Here is a 23,791-nt window from a genome sequence, read left to right as displayed (position 1 = left end):
TTTCTACATTTTGAAAACTTCTCCCATTTTAAATGTGTGTATTTAAAACAAATCTTGTATCAAGTAAAGAGAAGTCCTGATCTATGCAGCAGGTCTAGAGAACATATTCACTGGAACAGAAGACAAAAGATTCTGATGGGTGGATCCCGGGAAAATGGCAAGGTCAGTGAAGAGCTTGGCAAAACTGAAGGTTATGAAGAAGGTAAACTGTATTAACAAAAGAGGAAAAAAAGAAAGGCAATGAGTAACTCCAGGAGACACAAAGTATTATAACGAAAGGAAATAGAATCCAAGGACAATTCTTCACCCCACCGCAGTGGTTCTTAACTGAGAGTGATTTTTCTCCCTCAGGGGACATTGGCGATGACTAGAGACATTTCGGGCTGTCCTACTCAGGGGATGAAGGATGCTACTGGCATCTAGTGGGTAGAGGCCAGAGATGCTGCAATGCACATCTTACAAGGCACAGAACATCCTGATAACAAAGAATTATGCAGCCCAAAATGTCAATAGTGGCAAGTCTGAGAAAGCCTGCTCCGCAGTGAACAATATTTGTAAGAGTATAATAGATATATTAGTGGATTTCAACTCTGAGAGCCAACCTTTGTACAAAGCACAGATGATTTCATTATGTTTCAGAACACAGTGTAGACGTTATCATCCTTGAGAGTACAAAAGTAAAAGAAATGAGAAAAGTTAGCAAGTTAACACCAGAGATGAACCAAAGAGGAGCTTTAGCGGGGCTAATATTCTCATCTTGCAAAGCGGGAGGTGGGGGTTATCAGTTATCTATTGCTGCACAAGAAACCAGCAAACCATAGTAGCCTTATTACAACAATAGCCATTTATATTATGTTCTGCCATACGGCGCCTGGGATCTACAGGACTCTGCCAGGTGACTTCTGCTTAGGGTCTCCTGTTGAGTGCAGCAAGTAGACGCTGTGGGGCTTCTGAAAAGCCTCTGCATTTACACATCTGCTGTGCGGGATGCTGATTATAGTCTGGGATGTTGACCAGATCACCGGCATGTGGCCTCTCCACACAGCCAAGGCTTCTGCACAGCGTGGTGACTGAGTTCCAAGAGCAAGAGCCCCCAGAAAGAAAACAAGGTTGAAGCTGTCTTGCCTTTCAGGACCTAGCCTCGGAAGTAGCAAGCATCACTTACACTGCAATCTGGAGGAATTCCGGGGCTAGGTTCCAAAAGGTGATGCAACTAGAGGCGAGTCCTAAGGCCACCCTGGATTGAAGGGCGGGAAATGAGACTCCACTTCCATGCGGCAGGAATGTCAAAGAATCTGCAGACATGTTCTTCAACTATTCGGGGATCAAGGATTATCTCTTTCTCGTCCCAGCTTTATTGAGGTATAACTGACAAATAAAAATTGTCTATGTTTAAAGTGTACAATATGATGTTTTGATACATACATACATTATGAAATGATTGCCACTATCAAGCTAATAAATTCATCACTTCCCAGAGTTACCTTTTTTTGTAGTGAGAACATCTAAGATCTATGCTTTCAGCAAATTTCAAGTATAGGATATATTATTATTAACTATACTAAACATGCTGTACTAAACATGTATCAGGTCTACAAAATTTACTCATTTTATAACTGAAAATTTGTACCCTTTGACCAAAATCCCCACTGTTTCCCCCAACACTTCACCCAGTTCCTGGCAATCACCCTTCTACTCACCATTTCTGTGAGTTCAACTTCTTTAAGTAAGATGATACAGTATTTGTCTTTGATTAGAGGTGTATTTCCTTAAAATTATAAATACAGTCAATACAGAAATCAAAAGGGGAACATGATCATATTGCCTGAGAAAGGAGAGAAAGTAGAAGGCAGTGGGAGATCAAATTTCATTGATCATACCAGGAAATCAGTTGCTAAAGTCTAAAACCACTATATCAAAGAAGGGGAATATAGCATATTATTTAGATATGTAGGGGGAAAAAAAACCTTTATAACATAGAAGAGTTGAAAACAGTTGCCTGAAGGAAACAAAAATGGAGTTAGGGAAGGGTGGATGCCTGCTATGGAATTTCATTGTAAACCCTTTCGGAAGGGTAACATTTTAACAGAGCTTGTATAACCTTGATAAGATTTTGAAATTTACATTAAAAAGGAAGGGAAGAGCACCATGCATTTCGTGTGTTTCAATGGCTTTAAGAAGCCAGCCTCACTGGGAGAAGGCATGAGCACATGGCCAGCCTCATGTGGGGTCTGCAGTATGAAATCTTGCTGCCTCCCCAAAGGTAGAAGAATTACTGTATTTTATTTTAGTGTGAGTACCAAAATGCAATCACTCTCCATACCATGCCACAGCCACTAAACCCAAGAGCTGATGTACTTTAAGAAACAGAGTGGTATATAAATCTGTTTGCAGTGCAGGTGACAATTTGACTGATACTCTGCACTTGTCAAAAGAAGCACACAGGTTATTTATAGCAACATAGCATTATTGCTAATTAGATGTTGTATTTCTATGGCCATCTAATAGCTCTTATGTTTAATGTGGAAGAAATAAAAAACCCACAGCCCATCATTATTGCAGTGTTTGCTATTTATTTGGGAGGCTAGGGGTAGGAGTTAGGGGTAGGGTGGCTGGAGTAACAGAGGTTGGCCAAACAAGCAAAAGACAAGGACAGGGTGATTAGTCGTTATTCTACTGATTAGGTTACTGACCTTTGTTGGGAAATGAATTGAAAGGGTTTTTTTAAAAAAGTCAACCACAGTTAGGAGGACATATTGAGGAATAAAGGGATGTCAGACCTCCATACTAACTTAGGCTGGACCTGCCTAAGCTCATTACAACAGAAATCAGAGCAGTCAACCGGGAGATGAAGGGCTAGCCACCCAGCCCATGGAGGAAATTTTAAGGTTTCATACCTGAGCAATCTATCCCGCTGCCTGGGAGGAGAGTCCAGAATTTAATGATTATGTATAGAGCGAGTTGCTGCAGCTCAATTTGGAAAGTGTTGTGTATTAATCAGGATAGGTTGGGTTATATTGGAATAAAAAGTTGCTCCCAAATCACATTGCCTTAAGACGAGAAGAGCAGTTATTCCTCCTGCTATATGTCCTGTGTGGGTCAGGCGGAAGCTCTTCTCCACATAGTGACTCAGGTGACCAGGCTAATGGAGGCTCCAGTGTCTCCTCACTGTATCATCTGGAACACAGAGCCTCCTTGGTGGCCGTGTCAGGTGAGGAGAAAGAACAGGCAATTGAACATGGAAGCTGTATTGCTTCAACCCACAGGTAACAAACAACATTGATCCGTAAATTTTAGTGGTTTGAAGTGTTCCCAGGTCTCTTCCTAAATGCAAGGACCTGTAAAATATGAAGGAACAAATGGTGTATTCTCAGAGCATCCTTTGTCCTCTGTAAACTGGAATTGACCTGCGTGGCTGGCCCAACACCACCCAGCATGGTTGCCCAGGCATCACCTCTGATTGGTCAGTGACTATGCCATCCCTGGGGTGGTTGTTGGGCTTTTTTTATTTTTTTTTCATTTTTAAATATTACATCTGAATATGATATAACAGGAGGAAAAAAATATTTTTATACCTGATCTGGACATCTGTCTTTAAGAGGTATATTTCTTTTTCCATGAAACGTAAATTCACAATTCTTATATCCCTTTGACATTTAATGTCCTCAAATTTAGTCTGTGGTGGACAAAAGAATCTTACAAGGTACCATTTCTTTATGTCCTTGGGAGGTGGGGTCAAGCATTAGAGGGAAAATAATTCCAATATTTAAGAGAACGAATAGACTTAGCAGAAAATGCATTTCTGTACTGTAACATCAGGAGAACACGAGGCCACGGAGTGTTGACACATGTAGTGGAAAACTGTTGCAGCTGCCCACAAAGCACTCTCTGAGCTTTGAGGGCTCTCTCCACTGTGTAAATCTCATCCCCCCAAGGTACTTTCCGAAAATCGACTTGGCTCAGATTTTCCTGAGAGGCAGCAAAGTGTCTGTGAGGGTATATGGGCTTGCGAGCCAGTCCCTGCCAATTGGATGCACCTGTGTGAGATTTGTTTCCAACGTAGGGAGAAGGAAGTGTGTGGGCATCCATTTTGCTGGCTCAGATTGTGGGAGAGGCAATGAGGTTCTAGAACCATCTGTCTGATTTGTAAGCTTTCTAGTCATGACAAGTAGCAGGTTCTTGGCGGCCCACTCTCTGGTTCCAGGCATTGCTCTTGGGAAGTCCGTTGAAATCTGTTTCTTCAATCCCATCCGTAATCCTGAAGAAATCCTTTTCCACTTGAAAGAGGTAGAGTGAATTCTGTTGTCTGCAACTAAGATCCCTGACTGATACAATATTCTTAAAACTGAATATTACGTGCAAGAGTTTTGAAGAATGGGTAAATATGATGAGAAATGAAGTACCTATTTTAGAAAACAAATATATTAGCAATTCAAGAAGTTGCCCACATACCGGGAAGAGAGTAAGAACGTTGGAAATGGCAGACAGAGGTGAACTGTGGTCCCAAAAGGTGCAAGGCCAGCTCCCTATATGGTGTCAGCCCTACTGATGTGGAGCCTTCATCCAGGGCATGTGCAGCCTTGATCTCTGGATGACCTGTAGGGCTACCACCATGTTTGTGTCCTTGGTTTAATGAAGTATTTGATATGGTCTTATCAAGTGAGTTTTCAGCCTCTCCAAGGGTTATAAGCACATGAGTGAAGAAGTATTACTTCTGAAACCTGCTGTTTAAATCAGTGTAAATGCTGGCCACACACCTCCATGCAAATGGCAGGCCCAGGTGTGCCCCCTTTTCAAAAAGTCAGTCACATTTTTGTTCCCTGCTTTATGGGGAATTTCTCTCCCTGCATGGGAGCAACTGAGTCCATTTCTGGAGCTGCTGTCTCTGGTGCCCTAACACACCCTCTTGGCCCTCGTTCATGCTGGGCAGTTGCACCCACGTGAGCGAAGACTCGTCATTCCCTGATGTATTAGTCTGTCCTCACACTGCTAATAAAGACATACCCAAGACTACTGGGCAATTTATAAAGGAAAGAGGTTTAATGGACTCACAGTTCCACATGGCTGGGGAAGCAAGGGCACGTCTTACATGGTGGCCAGCAAGAGAGTTTGTGCAGGGGAATTCCCATTTATAAAACCATCAGCTCTCATGAGACTTATTCACTGTTACAAGAACAGCATGGGAAAGACCTGCCCCCATGATTCAACTACCTCCCACCAGGTCCCTCCTGGACATGTGGAGATTATTACAATTCAAGGTAAGATTTGGGTGGGGACACAGAGCCAAACTGTATCACCTGAGCGGGCCCCACCTCCAGGCATTAAGGGCATCTTTCCACATTTTGCTCCAGGCTTTTCTGACATCATGGGAACCCATTCCTAAGCATGGAGTTTACACACCCGGGGAAACCTGCAACCCCAGGAATGCAGGCTTCTAGCCTTTAATCAACCAGTTCTGGGAGAATCCTGCCTCTGTAAATCGAGTTCCTCTGGGCACAGCTGCAACCTTGACAACACACGATTGTGTTGGCTTCCCCTGTCACTATCTCCTGCTGCTCACGCCTCACTCCCACCTCCTGCAAAGAGGTGAACTGCACCCTAGCCCTTTTCTAAGGGTGTTTTGGGGGGAATTCAAATGAACAAGATGTCCACGATGCACAGTGGTGACTGAGGTTGCTAATTGCTAAAGAAACAAAAAGTTTGCATCTCAATGACAGTTTAGAATAAAACCTCAAAAACCAATATACTTTCATCTAATCACCTTTCTGGTCAACTTCATTCAGTAGGGTACAGTTATGTGCCATATAACAACATTTTGGTCAACAATGGACTGCGTATACCACTGTGGTTCCATAGGATTACACTACTGTATTTTTATTCTGACTTTTCTATGTTGAGACACACAAATACTATTTACCATGGTGTTCCAACTGCCTGCAGCATTCACTGCAATCACCTGCCGTACAGTTGTGCAGCCCAGGAGCGACAGGCTGTGCCATACGGCCAGGTGTGTAGTAGGCTCTGCCTTCTAGGTTTGTGGAATATACTCTTTGATGTTCACACAATGATGAAATCACCTAACAATGCATTTCTCAGCATGTATCCCCATTCTTAGCAACCCCTCACTGTTCATTGTAAGCAAAATAAACCGATTCTCACTACCTAACATTTTTTAAAAAATGAATTTATTGCAACAATATGGGCTCTCTCAGAGGATGAATTAAAAAGCTGGACAAAAAGCCCTCAGAAAAGGTAGGAACCAGGACAATGCTAGAGATAGACCAGGGTAAATGGCATAGAGTTCTCAGGTGCCACAAATGAGACAAATGAAATCCAACTATTCTTGACCTGGCTTCACTCCCTTTGAGTGAAATTCAAGTCCCAGGGAGAGAGGCTGCTGGTCCTAGCTCCAGAGATGCCTGCCTACTCTGCCTACTTCTGAAGAGGGGAGAGAGTTATTGTGCCCCGCCAAGCGTCATGCAAAGGAGAGGTGATAGCTTCCCAAAGGAAAATGGATGTCATCTTATACAAAAGGAGGTAGGAAAGGCAAAAACTATGTATCCTAGTGACTCATTGTTTTCCTTTAAAAATGTTATGAGGAAATGTCTCAATATGTAACTCAAATCCTGTTTGTTTGAAAGTTTATGCCTACTGTCTTATGTCTTTATTAAACAGTTAACCCCTGTAAAAAAAAAAAAAAAAAAATGCTACCTTTTTGCAAGTCTCCAAGCTTAATGGGCCAGTTAGCTTTTATGCCCATTTCTTCAAAATGCCCGTTTCTTAAATGTGCCTCACACAGAGTTAAGTGATGGGAACACATTGCTTGGAGGTTGAGGTGTCGGGCTGTGAGCTGTTCTGGTTGGATAAGCCTCCATCTTCCTCTGATGCCTTCCCCAAGCCAATTTTCCACAGGGCAGGGAAGGCTGGAGGTTCAGCTGGCGCTCCATTTCATTTGCTGTATGGAATGTTTGCTCCCTCTAACCTCCTCCAATGGAGTGCTCAGATTAGGTGTGTTAATCACTGTGATGTTGAGCCCTGTGTCCTCTCTGTGACACCTCTCTGTGTCTACGTGTTCTCATCATTTAGCTCCCACTTATAAGTGAGAACATGTGGTATGTTGTTTTCTGTTCCTGTGTTAGTTTGCTAAGGATAAGGACCTCCAGCTCCAACCATGTCCCTGCAACGGACATGATTTTGTTCCTTTTTATGGCTATATAGTATTCCATGATGTATAGTTAAGCACTTTGATGCTTTTGTTTAGGAAGGAATCAGTTGACGCAGCTCACATTACACTATTTTTATTTCTTCTAATGTTATTCATCTATTTTAACATATATGGGATCATTTCACAACCATATATTAAAACGGCAAGTGATCTCCAAAGAGGCTATAGTAACTTTAGGGACAAAAAAGAACAACAGCAACAACAAAATGTTTTTTCTCATTACAAAAAGATAAGTCAATTTAACTTACTCATTTTGACTTAAGACCAATGAGAAATCATGAGGAGGTCCCCTTTCAGGTTGCATCAGTTAAGACGGTGATTATCTGTGAGTAACAGAACTTGGAAATCAATGGTTAGAATGAGCAAGCTCTTAATTCTGTCTGCAAACGTGCTTGGAGGTGGATGCCGAAGCTGAGTGTGGCCATGCTTCTAGCATCCAGCCACTTCCTTTTTGACTAGTCACTGTATTCGATTCCTAGTGCTGCTGTACTGAAGTGACGAAGTAACACAACGTGGTGGCTAAAAACAAGAGAAACTCACTCCATCACTGTTCTGGAGGCTCCAAGTCTAACATTGTGGTGTGACCAGGGCTGTGCTCCCTCTGGAGGCTCTAGGGAAGAATCCTTCCTACCTCTTCCAGCTTCTGTGGGTTGTGCCAATTCTTGATATTCCTCAGCTTATGGATGGATCATCCCAATCTCTGGCTCCATCTTCCTGTGCCATCCTCCCTGTGTGTCTCTCTGTGTTTTTTCTTCTTGTAAGGACACCCACAATCCCACCTTAATCCATTAAGACCATGTCTCAACTAATCACATCTACAGATATACTGATTCCAAATAAACACACATTCTGGGTCTCCAGGTGGACATGAACTTTGTACTCAATCCACCATGGTCATCACTCATCTGTGCTTATGTATCAGACATTTCGGAGGGCATTTACTAGTTACCAGGCGCTGTTCTAAACACCCTACAAATATTAATACACCAAATCTAGGGCAAACCCAAGAGGTACATTATTATGCTCATTTTATAGCTGAAGAGAATTAGGCACTAAGAGTTAAGTAACTTGCTTGGAGCCACCCAGCTAGTAGTGTCACAACCAGGATTCAAACGTGGGCAGTCTGATATGGTTTGGCTGTGTCCCCACCCAAATCTCATCTTGAATTTTAGTTCCTATAATTCCCACATGTTGTGGGAGGGACCTGGTGGGAGATCATTGAATCATGCATTCGGGAAGTTTCCCCCATACTATTCTCGTGGTAGTGAATAAGTCTCAGGAGATATGATGATTTTATTTGGGGTTTCCCCTTTTGCTTGGCTCTCATTCTCTCTTTACCTGCTGCCATGTAAGATGTGCCTTTGTTCTTTCCTCACCTTCCGCCATGATTGTGAGGCCTCCCCAGCTACCTGGAACTGAGTCCATGAAACCTCTTTTTCTTTATAAATTACCCAGTCTTGGCCATATCTTTTTTATCAGCAGCATGAAAACAGACTAATACACAATCCAACGAGAGATTCCCTGCACTTAACTATTAATAGTTCACTACACTGAAATCATGTGTCTTTTAACCACATACCACCACCTTTGAGTCACAAGATGCGGTTTAACTCCAGCATTATCTGTGCCTAGTGGGCAGGAAGAAAGGAAAAAGGAAAGACAACTTTCAGAATCTGCTTAGTTCTTGTTATTTTTTTCATTTTAATTTAATTTTTATTTAACTTTTATTTTAAATTAAGGAGTACATGTGCAGGTTTGTTACAAAGGGAAACATGCCATGGAGGTTTGTTGTACCAATTATTTCACCACCCAGGTATTAAGCCTGCCACCTATTGGTTGTCCTGATCTTCTCCCTCCTCCCAACCTCCACCTTCCCATAGGCCCCAGTGTGTTTTGTTCCCCTCTATGTGTCCATGTGTTCTCATCATTTAGCTCCCACTTATAAGCGAGAACATGTGATATGTTGTTTTCTGTTCCTGTGTCAGTTTGCCAAGGATAATGGCCTCCAGCTCCAACGATGTCCCTGCAAAGGACATGATCTCGTTCTTTTTAATGACTGCATAGTAGTCCATGTTGTATATGTATCACATTTTCTCTATCCAGTCTACCATTGATGGACATCTAGTCAGTGGTAGATTTCACGTCTTTGCTATTGTGAATACTGCTGCAATATACATGCACATGCGTGCATCTTTATGGTAGAATGATTTATATTCCTTTGGGTATATACTTGGTAATGGGATTGCTGGGTCAAATGTATTTCTGTTTTTGTCTCTTTGAGGAATTGCCACACTGTCTTCCACAGAGGTTGAACTAATTGACACTGCTACCCACAGTGTATAAGTATTCCCTTTACCCCACAGTGTCACCAGCATCTGTGGTTTTTAAAAATCTTTTTAAAATAGCTATTCTGACTGGTGTGAGATGGTATCTCATTGTGCTTTTGATTTGTATTTCTCTAGTGATCAATGATGTTGAGCTTTTTTATATGATTATTGGCTGCATGTCTGTCTTCTTTTGAGTTTTGTTTTTTCACAAAATTTTCTGAAGTCTCACTAAATGACTTTTATTGATATCTTCTGGGCCAGAAATGTGCCACAGATTAAGGGCAGCCAAAAACTATAGTCACTTTATTTAGGCATATCACAGCCACAAATGAAATTGGGGTTTTGTTAGGAAAAAAAGGGAAAGCAGGCATCGAATGGGCAACAAACTGTCTAACACAGAGATCAATCTCTTAAAGTGTTTTAAAACTTGCGCAATGGTTTTCGCCATTATTTTCCTCATCTCTGTTTTAAAATTAATTTTCAAAGGTAAACATGAATAAATGACTATGCTGATACTTGAAGCATAAAATCAGGACACCGAAAACATGAGGAAATTTAAAAAACAAAAATCAAAATAAAGAAACACTCTAATTCTGGTTCCAATCCATCAGACCACCGCATGACAGATTACTTTAGTGATGTAGCAGACTCTGTCAGGGCCCTACATATTTCCCTTGTACCCTAGCACAGCAGTGTGCTCCTGACCAGGTCCAAGTGCCACCCTTCATCGGGAGCTTCCTTTGAAACCGTAGAAGTCTGTTTTGCCTGCACTTGCAGTGGGCTGGAAGTGCTAAGCAGTGGTCTGTTTAGGAGCAGCACTCAGGATTTGGTGTATAAATACCCCAGCTCCCTCAGTCCTCAATGAAATTATTCTTAGGTGTATATTCCAGAGAATTTCCTTGCGGGGAAATACATCATAATATATTTCAATCCATTGAAATACATACACATTTACACACTGCTATGGTTGGAATGTCTGTTCCCACAAACCTCATGTTGAAATGTGATCCCCAGTGTTGGAGGCAGGGCCATGGGAGGTGTTTGGGTCATGGGAGTGAATCCCTCATGAGTAGGTAAAGTCCCTCTCTGGTTGCAGTGGGCATGGGGCAGCGATGGAGTTCTCAGTGTTGTTAAGAGCCTGACACTTCCCCTGTTCTTCTCCCTTGCTTCCTCTACTGTGGGGTGATCTCTGCACATGCCTGCTCCCTTCGCCCTCCTCCACAAGGCTTTCTCCAGATGCCCAATCTTCCAGCCAGCAGAATCATGAACCAAACAAACCGTTTTTTCTTATAAATACCCAGCCTCTCTAGGTTTCTTTGTTTGGGTTTCTTTGTTGTTTGTTTGTTTTGAGAGAAGGGCTCGCTCTGTTGCCCAGGCTGTAGTGCAGTGGCACAACCATGACTCACTGCAGCCTTGACCTCACTGAGCTCAGATGGTCCTTCCACCTCAGCCATTCAAGTAGCTGGGACTACAGGCATGTACCACCACAGCTGCATAAACTTTTTTCTATTTGTTTGTGGAGACAGGGTCTCACCATATTGCCCAGGCTGGTCTTGAACTCCTGGGTTCAAGTGATCCACCTGCCTCAGCCTCCCAAAGGGCTGGGATTGCAGGTATGAGCCACTGCACCCAGCCTGGTATTTCCTTATAGCAATACAAATGGACTAAGACACACACAGAATATACAATATATTTCATCATCCTCTGCAGGATCAGCTCCAGGTGCCCACTGTGGTAACTCGTTTAATCTACACAACTTGTTAGTAGCCTCCTTTTCCCTGTGTCGCTTGCACACTCTCCTATTGAAGTTTCCTGAACGTCCCAGATACATTTCTCTTGAATCTTTGTCCCAGGATCTATTTCCAGGCTGGCTCAAACTAAGACATGGGTCATTATTTCTCCAGCAAGACAGGGACTGTTACTGCTTCCCTATAATGGATGACAGTGGGTCAACCCCCAGGAAAAATATCTGAAACCTCACTTTAATGGTTATACCTTTCTCAGTGCCACATCCAGTCTATTCTCTGCTATTGTACCTCCTCCTCGGCTCTGGAGTGCCGAAAGTTCTGTAGTGCCTTGTCAGAGATCCTTACTGGCACACAGATAATGCCCAAGTAGCAGAAAGGGTGTATGAAGTGACAATAAGGATTATGATTGGCTGATGGGATGGAGATATGTTTTCTAAAGAGAGTCTGTGCCTTTATTTCCTAGGCTCTGAGGTGCTGTGATAAGGTGAACACACAGCAATAAGGAAGCTGAGCTTTCAAGGGTTTTCTGGGGTCCAAAAATCGAGCAGTTATAGGTCATATCTCAAGCAAAGCTAAGGCTTTGCAGGTACTTCTGCCCCTGAACAAGGATCTCCTTTGTCCTCCTCTTATCTAAATTAAAGACTTTTGTGAGTCATCTCCGTACCATTTGCCTCCTGGAAAAAGCAAAGCTGTGCAAAAGAGAAAATTCTTGACGTCAAAGAATTGGAAATACACAGAGGAGGCAGGGAAATACCAAGCCTGAGGGCTCAGTCACTCAGCCCCACTGAGATCTTTGTGGGCAGAAAGACATATGCTATTCAGAGAAAAAGGCAACACCCCAGACATATGGGCTTACAGCTGCTCGTCAGTCATTCCCAGTGTCATTTCTCATTATATTAACCTGAATGTGCAAAAACATGAAAGGCCTTTGGATTTTATCGTTGGAGTAGAGATGCTCTTCACTTTTTACCACGAATGTGAGAAATTGTGTTCCCCGAGACTGATGTCAGAAGTGGCCACACTGCTCCCTTATCTGTCTCTCCCTTTTGTGATGAGCCAGTTTTGGCCAGAAAGTTAAACAGCATTGTTCCACTTTTTTCCAGAGTACTACTTGTTCCTTTTGATCCTCACCCTTTAGAGTAGAAAAAAAATATTAGGTTGGTGCAAAAGTAATGGTGATTTTGCCATTAAAGCTAATTTTCCTGCCTAGAGCAGGAGGAAATGGTATCATATACTGATTTTGCCTCTTCATTTTTGTGCTATGTTTTTATTCGAATTAAAATAAAATCGGGCTGGGAACCCAGAGAGGAGAAAACGTGTATGGATAATGGGACTTTGAAGACCTATGCATATTCCAACAGTTTAAAGCATGGTCTCTGAAATTCGGGAGCATTCCAAATTGGAGTCTTGTCTGTTAGAATTAAAATAATGAACAATATATGTATTGCTACATCCAAAGCCTAACCCCAGTGAGCTGGTTATAGACAAATCTCATCCCATAAAGAAAAAATAAGAGCTTATCTAAGAAATAGTTAACTTAAGGAAAATAGTTATGTAATTTTAGGATGATAAACTTCTATTCCTTCTGCTGGCATTCTACTAACAGGCATTTTACATTCCACATGAAAATCAAAATAACAAGAATCTTTGCAAGCTCATCTCTCAAAATGACATGGATACAGCCCTACTGAGCTCGCAGTCTTAGAAGGAAAATAAAGCGAGTGAATAACTATGAGTGAAAGTAAAATGACAGTTGTGTTAGATCCACCCTAACCAGCTCCTAGCACCCACCCAGACCTTTTGCTGTTATTCTGTCAAGGAAAAGACAGATACATTCAGAGTTAACAGAAGAAATGCAATGTGGCATGTTGATAAAACACCTCTTAGGGACACCACTGGCATGTGATGAGCTGAAGCTGAGCAAAGAACATGGTGCACTAGGACCTGGGAGTTGTATCATACAGAGATGTGTGTTTCTATTGGGGCGTCTATGTTTTTGTGATAGAAAACGCAGTCTCGGCAGAGGAGAATGAGATTCGCTTACCAGGTCTTGAGGCTCAGCTTTCTTCATCTAAAAAATGGGCTCCTGTGATCTCTCAGGCCCCCAGCAATGAAAAATCACAAGAATTTCAGAAGAGTAGCTGAGGATGGGCATGGGTACGTTGGAGAGAGAGATGTGGGGTGTCATGAGATCCAGAGATGCTCCATGTCTGGGAAGCACCACCGAGGCATAGGTGTGCCTGAAAAAAAGGATGCATGCATAGAGTGTGAGGAGCTGGGGAGCAGGAAGGTGAGGATGTGAGTCCCAATCCTTTCCCTGTTGAGTGCACTCAACAAATATTAACACCGTTCATTGTAGCTAAGCTCTGTGCCAGGTGCTAGTGAGTAGAAAGCAGATACAGCCCCATGGAGCTTACAGTCTGCAAGAGAGATAAAGGGATTAAATAACTATAGGTAAAACAGCAACTGTTAGGTACTACCAAGGGGAAAGGTTCAGGGCATTCTTCATTCTGAAAGCAGATACTCGGGGCAAGCTGGGACACCCCTAAAGACACACGTCTTGAGCTGCTCTATGAAAGAAGGGTTTGCAGCAAAATGCATGTTGGAGTGAGTGTGGATATGTGTGGTGCAGCGTGGATCACATCAGTGGGGATGTGGGAGCGCTGCTGGAGCCACAATAACATTCCAGACACGTCTGGAGGCCAGGACCCAATAAAAGCCTGGAAAATTGAAACAGAGTGAAAGAAAGCCAGAGCAAGAGAGCACGGAGAGCGAGGGCCCTCTCCCTGCCTCTGTCTCCCCCACATGCCACACTCGGGCGGTGCAGTGCTGCTCATCTAAGCTTCTTGCACAACACCAGGCCCCTCTAGCCATCCATCGGCTGCTGAAGCCACCATCGTCGTGCCCATGTTTAGACCTGTTTGAGTTAGCTGATACATGGACTCAGGAGCTGGATTTCCCAGCCTCAAATCCTGCCTTCATTGATTTCTACCTGGGTGACCCTGGGCAAGTCACAAAACCTCTCTGTGCCATCTGTAAACTAGGAAAAAGAAGAAACTTTGTCTTATCAGGATGCCATGAGGATTGATGAGCTGGTATTTTTAAAGCACTTACAAAGGCGCCTGACACATAATTGTTCGCCAACACAATATTAGTAATAAATTTTCTCCACCACTTTTTCTATCCTCCACCCCTTCGCCATCATAGTTGCCCTGCAGGAATCTGGGTGAGGACAGAACATGATCCCTTGGCTGCCACAGTCACCCAGTAGGTGCTGCCCACCGGGATTTCTGAGCCTGCAGAAGAGGCCAGTGCTGTTTGCAGGGCGGCTGAGGAAAGGCAGGTGGCATACTCCCGGGGGCTGGGCCATCTCAGGAGGGGATGTGATGGAAGGGTGTGTTTGGTCTTCCAGGAGGCAGAAATTCTGAACACAGCCATCCTCACGGGGAAGACGGTGGCCGTCCCGGTGAAAGTGGTCTCCGTGGAGGACGACGGCGCAGTGACAGAGCTGTCGGAGTCTGTGGAGTGTAGATCGTCTGATGAAGACGTGATTAAGGCAAGTTGACACCTCCCCACCCCTGCAAAAACCTGCTGTCATGTCAGCTTCTGTGCTCCTGGACCAGCTTGGGACCTCTGGGACCTCTGGGTCCCACAGGATCGCTCCCATCCCATTCTGGTTATCCTGCCACTTAAATCAGGAGATTCTCCCTGGCACAAATATTGGACAGAATGCAAAACTGCTCTGGCTGATGACTCCGAGTCTGGGAGGCTGTCCCTTGACACTCTGTGTTTGCCGAATGCCCTTGGCCTCTTCCCAGATCCCCACGGAGATTGTGGCGGGAGGCAGGGACCAGCTTACCCTCCACCCACCCCAGGCCAGGGAGAAGAGGGGAGGGAGCCCCAGAGCCTAGGCGGATGGGTGTGTGTCCACACACTCCGGGATGATTCTCTAGCACACAGCATTTGTGTGAAATCAATGGTGGTATAAGGTATACAACTACTCCCAGCTTTGATTTACAATACTGGCCAAGGGAGAAAGAGGAAATCGTTCTCTATTCCTCTGCTCAGCCCACAAAATTCCACCTGAGCTAGGGATGTGGATGAACAGCGCTCACCCCTCCTTCCTTCGTCTCGGCCTCTTAAATTGAATGCAAAAATCATTCAAAACAAAGGCACACTGGGAGACGGATGGAGGAGGCCGGGGACATGGAGTCTTGCTCTGCCAGGAACCTCATAGAACACTTCCAGCCTGCGGGAGGTAAATGGGTTCCTCAGGCTGCCACCGCCCACTCCAGAGCCAGGGCTGCAGTGACAGATGCAGCAGGCACCTCCTTGAAGGAGGAGGCTGCCAACAAAAGCCCGGGACAACGAGAAGGGCGTCACGAGGCTCCGGAGACTCCTTCCGCATGAGTCCCAGCCAGGGCCGGAGCACAGGACAATACCCAGACAGGAACTGGTGTGTTGTCTGCTCTGAAGCAAATCTTCACGGAGCATTTTTGCTCACTTAAAACACAGTCAACAAACGCAAATCTAATCCCCACTAAGTGCTAGATACTGTTCAAAACTCTAGGACCGCACAAATGAGACGGACAAGCCCCATCCTTAAGGTTTCAGAGAGAAGGCAGAGATGTCAGAAAGCAACAGGGCAGCAGGAACACATGACATCATACAGCACGCCTGCCTACTCATTCCAGAATCTTCCTCACGTCATCACAGGGAGACTTCCTTGACTGGCTCCAGCCAATATCTAGGCTCATCTTACATTTCTCCCCTCTCTGCACTTCCAAGCCTTCAGCAAATCCTGTTGGCAATGCCTTCCAAGGATAGCCAGGATCCAGTCCTCCTTCACAGGTCCTGGCACCACCCCGATCCCAGAAACAGTCACCTCAATCAAAGCATTGACCACCTGGCTGGTGTCCTAGGTCCCATCCTTGCCTCCTCTCCCATAACCCCTCTTTAGTGCCACAGCCAGGGCGGCCACAGGCGATCTGATCATGTCACTCCTCTGTGTGGCCCCTCCCACTTCTCTCACATGATGACCTCCAGGCTGATGAGTGGACACGGATGTGCAGTTTGATAGAAGAAATCAGTCTAATCATGAGGTTAGAGATCTATCTAACCTCATGTGAGATAGATCAGTTGGGTGACGACAGTTTACAACAATCTATTACATATTTCAAAACAGCTAGAGAATAATACAAATGTTCCTTGCATAAAGAAACAGCAAACAACTTAGGTGGAGGTTATCTTAGTTACACTGATTGCATCTTTACAAATTGTATGAATGTATTAAATGGCCACGTGGACCCCAAAATATGTATATTTATTATGGATCAATACTGTTTTTATAAAAAAAAATTCACTGGCTTCCCCTCCTCAAAGGAAAAGCCAAAGTGTTTACAGAGACAGAATCAGACCTTTGCAGCCACACCTGCTGTAACGCTGACCTCACGCTACGCACAGCCCCTCTGGTTCCTTCCACTCTGGTCACACTGAAGTCTTGGCCGCTCCTGTAACAGTACAGGCATCCCCTCCCCTCCCTCTGCCTTTAAATTTCTTTCCCTAGATGCCTGCATGGCTCCCTCACCTCATCTTCTCCCCAAGGCCTTTCCTGAGCAGCATCAGCAAAATCTTTACAGACACCCACAGCACTGCCTTCCCCATCCCTGCTGAACTTCTATTTATATATCCATATATGTCATACATAGCATATGTTTATGTATTCACAGATACACTATATATTTTTGTTTATTGTATTCATCATCTGACTGTCCTCGTTGGAACCTAAGCTCCGTGAGGGCAGGGCTGTATTCATTGTCTGACTGTCCTCGTTGGAATGTTGGAATGTAAGCTCTGTGAGGGCAGGGCTGTATTCATTGTCTGACGTCCTCATTGGAAGCTTTGGAACTAAGCTCCGTGAGGGCAGAGGCTGTATTCATTGTCTGAAACTGTCTCGTTGGAATGTTGAATGTAAGCATCTGTAAGCTCCGTGAGGGCAGGGCTGTATTCATTGTCTGACTGTCCTCGTTGGAATGTTGGAATGTAAGCTCTGTGAGGGCAGGGCTGTATTCATTGTCTGACTGTCCTCGTTGGAACCTAAGCTCCATGAGGGCAGTGCTGTTTGGGTCCACTTTGTTCGCCACTCTATTCTTATCACAACAGTATTGGGGGGTTTTTTGTTTGTTTTGTTTTTTGTGTGTGTTTTAAACTTTCATTTCAGATTGGGGGTACATGTACAGGTTTGTTATATATTAATAGGTCACCTGCGTGTCACAGAGCTTTGACGTACAGATAATTTCATCAGCCAGGTAATAAGCGCAGTATGCAAGAGGTATTTTTTTCTGATCCTCTCCCCCTCCCACCCTCCACTCTCCCATAGACCCCAGTGTGTGTTGTTCCCCTCCTAGTATCCATGTGTTCTCCTTGTTGATCTCCCAGTTGTAAGCAAGAACATGCAGTATTTGGTTTTCTATTCCTATGTTAGTTAGGATAATGGCCTCCAGCTCCATCCATGTCCCTGCAAAGGACATGATCTCATTCTCTTTTATGGTTGCATAGTGTTCCATGGTGTATGTGTACCACATTTTCTTTATCCAGTCTAGCATTGATGGTCATTTAGGTTAATTTCATGTCTTTGCTATTGTGAACAGTGTAGCAATGAACATTCACATGCATGTATCTTTATGGTAGAATGATTTATATTCCTTTGGGTATATATCCAATAATAGGATTGCTGGATTGAATGGTAGTTCTGTTTTTAGCTCTTTGAGGAATCACCAAACTGCTTTCCATAGTGGCTGAACTAATTTGCATTCCCAATTTGCACCGTATAAGCATTCCCTTTTCTCCACAACCTCACCAGCATATGCTTTTTTTTTTTTTTCTTTTTTTGACTTTTTAATAGGCCATCTGACTAGTGTGAGATGGTATCTCATGGCGATTTGGATTTGCTTTTCTCTAATGATTAGCGATGTTAAGCATTTTCTCATATGCTTATTGGCTGTATATATGTCTTCTTTTGAAAAATGTCTGTTCATGTCCTTTGCTCACTTTTTAGTGGGGTTGGTTTTGCTTGTAAAATTGCTTACGTTCCTTACAGGTGTAGGATATGAAACCTTTTTCAGATGCTTAGTTTGCAAATATTTTTTCCATTCTGTTTGTAGGTTGTCTGTTTACTCCGTTGAGTTTCTTTTGCCCTGCAGACGCTCTTAACTTTAATTAGATCCTGTTTGTCAATTTTTGTTTTTGTTGCAATTGCTTTTGGCATCTGCATCATGAAATCTTTGCCAAGTTCTATGTCCAGAATGGTATTTCTTAGGTTATCTTCCAGGGTTTTTATAGTTTTTAGATTTACATTTAAGTATTTAATCCATCTTGAGTTAATTTCGTATGTGGTGTAAGGAAGGGGTAGGTCATTCAGGAGTAGGTTGTTTAACTTCCATGTAATTTTATGATTTTGGGTGATTTTCCTTATATTTATTTGTATTTTTATTGTGCTGTGATCTGAGAGTGTGGTTGGTATGGTTTCAATATTTTTTTGAATTTGCTAAGGATTGTTTTATGTCTGATTATGTGGTTGATTTTGGAGTATGTGCCACATGGTGATGAGAAGAATGTATATTCTATTGTTTAGGGGTGGAGAGTTTTGTAGATGTCTATGAGGTTCATTTGGTGAAGTGTTGAGTTCAGATCCTGAATATCTATGTTAATTTTCTGCTTCAATGATTTGTCTAATACTGTCAATGGGATGTTGAAATTTCCCACTATTATTGTATGGGGATCTAAGTCTCTTCCTAGGTCTCTAAGAACTTGCTTTATGAATTTGGATGCTTCTGTATTGGATGCAGGTATAGTTAGGATAATTAGGTCTTACTGAATTGAACCATGTACTATATAATGCCCTTCTTTTTTTTATCTTTGTTGGTTTAAAGTCAGTTTCTTTTTCTGAAATTAGGATTGTAACTCTTGCTTTTTTTTCCATTTTCTATTTCTTTGATAGATTTTCCTCCATCCCTTTATTTTGAGCCAATGGATGTCACTACATGTGAGATGGGTCTCTTAAAGACAGCATACCATTAAGTCTTGTTTCTTTATCCAGCTTGCTATTCTGTGCCTTTTAATTGAGGCATTTAGCCCATTTACATTCAAAGTTAGTATTGATATGTGCAGATTTGATCCTGTCTTGGTGTTGTTAGTCATAGACTTGCTTGTGTTGTTGCTTTCTAATGTCACTGTTCTGTGTATTTAAGTGTTTTTTCAAATTGGCTGGAAATGGTCTTTCCTTTCCATATTTAGTGCTCCTTTCAGTAACTCTTGTCAGGCAGGTCTGGTGGTAACAAATTCTCTCAGCATTTGCTTGTCTGAAAAAGGGACTTATTTCTCCTTCACTTATGAAGATTAGTTTGGATATGAAATTTTTGGTTGAAAATTTTTTCTTTATGAATGTCGAATGTAGGACCCCAATCTCTTCTGGCATGTAGGGTTTCTGCTGCAAGGTCCACGGTTAGCCTGGTGGGGTTCCCTTTGTAGGTGACCTGCCCCTTCCCTCTAGCTGCCCTTAACATTTTTCCTTTCATTTTGACCGTGGATAATCTGATGATTGTGTCTTGGGGATGTTCTTCTTCTGTAATATCTCACAGGGGTGCTCTACATTTCCTGAATTTGAATTTTGGTGTCTCTAGTGAAGTTGGGGAAGTTTTCATGGATGATATCCTGAAATATGTTTTCCAAGCTGCTTGCTTTCTCCCTGTCTCTTTCAGGGATACCAGTGAGTTGCAGATTTGGTCACTTTACATAATCCCACACGCCTTCCTCGGAGGCTTTGCTTGTTCTTCTTCATTTCCTTCCTTTATTTTTGTTTGACCGAATTATTTCAGACAGACAGCTCTCAGGCTCTGAGATTTTTTCAGCTAGGTCAATTCTGCTTTTAATACTTGCAATTGCATTATTTAATTCTTGTAGTGTGTTTTTTAAGCTCTGTCACATCAGCTTGCTTCTTTTTTATAACGGCTATTTTGTTCTTATATCATTTTATTGTGATTCTTAATTTCCTTAGATTGGGTTTTGATGTTCTCTTGAATCTCAGTGATCTTTGTTTCTATCCATATTCTGAATTCTATTTATATCATTTCAGCCATTTCAGCCTCGTTAAGAACCTTTACCGGGGAACTAGTGCAGTCATTTAGAAGAAAAAAGGCACTCCAGCTTTTTTGGTTGCCAGAGTTTTGTGTTTGCTCTTTCTCATTTGTGTGGGCTGATATTTCTTCAGTATTTGAAGTTGGGTCCTTTGGATGGGTTTTTTTGCTTTTTTCTTATTTGATGAACGTTCTAGGGGGTTTGATTATGGTATAAGGTGGGTTCAGTTGACTGGCTTCAATTCTAGTCTGCTCCTGGGTCTCTGAGGAGCCCCCTCTGATTACTGTTTTCATGCCTGTATTTCTTTTGTTCAGTATGCTGGTCCATGAGGCTCCCTCAGGCAGGAGCCGCAATTGGCAGACAAGCTGTATACTTGCCAGGTTGGTCCTAATCTGCTGTCCATATGCTCCCTGGGGAAATATGAGGTTGTGCCTGTCCATAGAGCTCAGGCGGAAACAGGACTGCTGTGTTGGAAGCTCTCTGGGTGTGACACATCTGGCTCTGGGAGGCAAGAGAGGGTGGAGTTCCCTGCCCAGCCATCCACATGTTTCCAGAGCAACAGGAGACTGTGCCCCTTGGCAAACTTAGGCAGAAGTAGGACCACTGAGCCAGAAGCTCTAGCAGGAGTGACTTGCCTGGTTACCAGTGGCAGGGGTGGGTAACAATGCCTGCCTGCCATCCAAATGCTTCCTGGGACCACAGGAGGCTGCACCCACCAGCTGAGTTCCCACAGAAGCAGGGCCACTGGACCAAAAGCTCTAGCAAGCATTGCCCTCCTGGCTGTCAGTCAACACTGGTGTTAAAAGGAAAACCTTAAACAAATTAAATGTAACAGAGTTTAATTGAGCAAATAATGATTCACAAATTAGGGAACCCCCAGTATCTGAACAGGTTCAGAGCGACTCTGGAGCTGCTGTGTGGTCAGATGACATTTATAGACAGAAAAAGGAAAGTGGACCACAGAAAACAGAGTGAGGTGCAGATGCAGCCGGATTGGTTACAGCTCAGCATTTGCTGTATTTGAACATGGTTTGAAGTATTGGCTACCTGTAATTGTTGACACTCAGCAATTGGTACAAGAGCACGTTGCAGCATGGTTGAACATGCAGTTAGGTTACTGTTCAGTAGGCATGGAGAAATCTTTGAGCCAAACTTAAGCTGCATGCAGCAGCTTTAGGCTAAGCTTAACACAAGGCACATAGTAGGTGGTCAAGAAATGTTTGCTGTCAGCAAACATTTGCTCAAATATGTTTGACAGCAAACATTTCTTGAGCAACTACTGTGTGCCTAGTGTTAAGTTTAGTCTAAAGCTGCCTCACATAGTTTAAACACTGAAGGGAAAACATAACTACATCAGTCAAGGTTTCCCTGGGGGTGTAATACCTGAAGGATGAACCTGTGCCCAGTCTGCCCTGCCAGCAGAGGAAATGGCATGAGGAAGGGGAATAGGAGGCGGTTCTTCTGGCTTGTGGCCACACTTCCAGCCTCCAGGAGTGGTCATGTGATTCAGGGTGGCCAATCAGAGCATTGCAAATTCTGGACATGCCACTGGCTCAGAGACAGACGTATTATCCAATCAGAGCCAATGAGATGCAAGCTTGAGACTTGGGCTGGAACTCTTGAGAAAGAAATGTTTTTCCTCCCTTTGTTTCTGAGAATGACTCATGAAACCACCCTTGGAAATATAAAGGGTGCAACAAAAAATGAAAAACCTCGCAGCATTTATTTTACATCCACCAATAAGCCTCAAAGCGCGATGCGCAACTTAAAAATCAAAACCCACAGCTCACACAGTTGTCATTGTGCTGCTCTGTGAATCACAGATGTGGACAAAGAGCCACCTGGTACGTGTGATGTTTTGGCGTCATTTGGAGGCTGTTAAGAAAGAAAGCCAAGGGATTCTCAGAGATGTGTCACAGCCACCTGTGCAGCCCCTGGAAAGCCTCTGAGTGGAGAAGGTCTGCCTTGAAAGGCCCCAGTCTTTTTATTTTTATTTGCTTTCTCTTCTTTCCTCAGCCAAAGGCCCAACAGGCTGGTGTGGGCTTCCCCAGCCACATCAAAACCTCCTCTCAGGAAATCTACTGAAAACTCATTCATGTTGAATTGTAAATTGCATAAAGGCATGCTCTCTTCTGCCTTTCAATGATGCTCGGTTGTTGTTGTTTTTTTTTCTGGAAGGCAACAGGTCCCCAGTGAAAGCATTTCAGATGTTTGCAATAATATCCATTGTGATTCTCAGAGGTTGGAAATAATAGGAAATGCCACCTACATTAACAAGTTAAAAAAAATTGTCACATGATTGAAAAGTCCAGCTTGGGGCTAGCTTAGGGTGTTTTATTTAGAACTCCAAAATATATCACCAGAACATCCCCTTTCTCCCTCTCCCTCCCTCCTTCTCTCTCTCTCCCCCTACCCCCACTCTTTCTCACTTTTTCTTCCCTATAGACACTCTTCTGTATGAGTTTCATTCTCACAGAGCTGTCCTTGTGGGAGCAAGATGGATGCCTCAGAACTGGCTCACATCCAATAGAAAAGAGTGTTTGTCTTCTAGGGCATTCCTGTATAAATCCTGGGATGTGTTCTTATGGGACCTATTTAGGTCACCTCCTTATCCTTGAGCCCAGCACTGCAGCCAGGGATCCAAACATACTGGTTGTCCAAACCCTAAGTCATCTCAAAGCACATGAACTCAATGAGGAGTTTGGGGAGTAGGGTCCCCCAGGGTCAACCTGTGTATTGTCACTACAGAGAAGGGCAGTGGACTCTCTGCAGCAAGACCAGCCCATGTCCCCTGCAGCCTCTTAGGAGTGGGATAGCCTCGGGGTTGGGAACAGTGTAAGAACCCACAGAGCAGCTGATGGGAGAGCTGCTCTCGCCTAAAGCCAGCCACACTTCAAACACTCGGAGGAAGACTGACTTGGGCTCAAGTATTACTCTTGAAAAATTTGCTAAGGTTTTTGTTCTTGTTGTTGCAACTTACAGGCTCAGGTGTTCATTAACAGTCCTGAATAAACCAGTATCCACCAAATATTTCAGACATGTCCACTGATAAAAATCAAAGGGGGCAGGCCGAGGCGGGTGGATCACGAGGTCAAGAGATTGAGACCATTCTGGCCAAAATGGTGAAACCCCGTCTCTACTAAAAAGTACAAAAATTAGCTGGGTATGGTGGCTTTCGCCTGTAGGCCCAGCTATTCAGGAGGCTGAGGCAGGAGAATTGCTTGAACCCGGGAGGCGGAGGTTGCAGTGAGCCGAGATCATGTCACTGCACTCCAGCCTGGCAACAGAGAGAGACCATCTCAAAAAAAATTAAAAAAAAAAAATTCAAAGGGGGCTGTAGCCCTACCTGATTACAG

General features: G+C 43.5%; 1 protein-coding gene across 7 annotated transcripts in view; it reads left to right on the top strand.

Annotated features, from left to right (window-relative positions):
• TMEM132D (transmembrane protein 132D) overlaps positions 1 to 23,791 on the top strand; it is an 865,119-nt gene that overhangs the window by 703,101 nt on the left and 138,227 nt on the right. For all 7 annotated transcript variants that reach the window (XM_017867541.1, XM_017867544.1, XM_017867542.1 and 4 more), the window contains one exon: positions 14,713 to 14,856. In XM_017867541.1, coding sequence (XP_017723030.1) covers positions 14,713 to 14,856 — 144 coding nt within the window. The remainder of the gene's footprint in view (positions 1 to 14,712; positions 14,857 to 23,791) is intronic.

Source organism: Rhinopithecus bieti, unplaced genomic scaffold (assembly GCF_001698545.2).
Source record: "Rhinopithecus bieti isolate Rb0 unplaced genomic scaffold, ASM169854v2 scaffold_3615, whole genome shotgun sequence".
In the NCBI taxonomy this organism is placed as follows: Eukaryota; Metazoa; Chordata; class Mammalia; order Primates; family Cercopithecidae; genus Rhinopithecus; species Rhinopithecus bieti.
The sequence above is the reverse complement of the archived record's forward strand: the minus strand, read 5'-3'. Positions and strand labels throughout refer to the sequence as shown.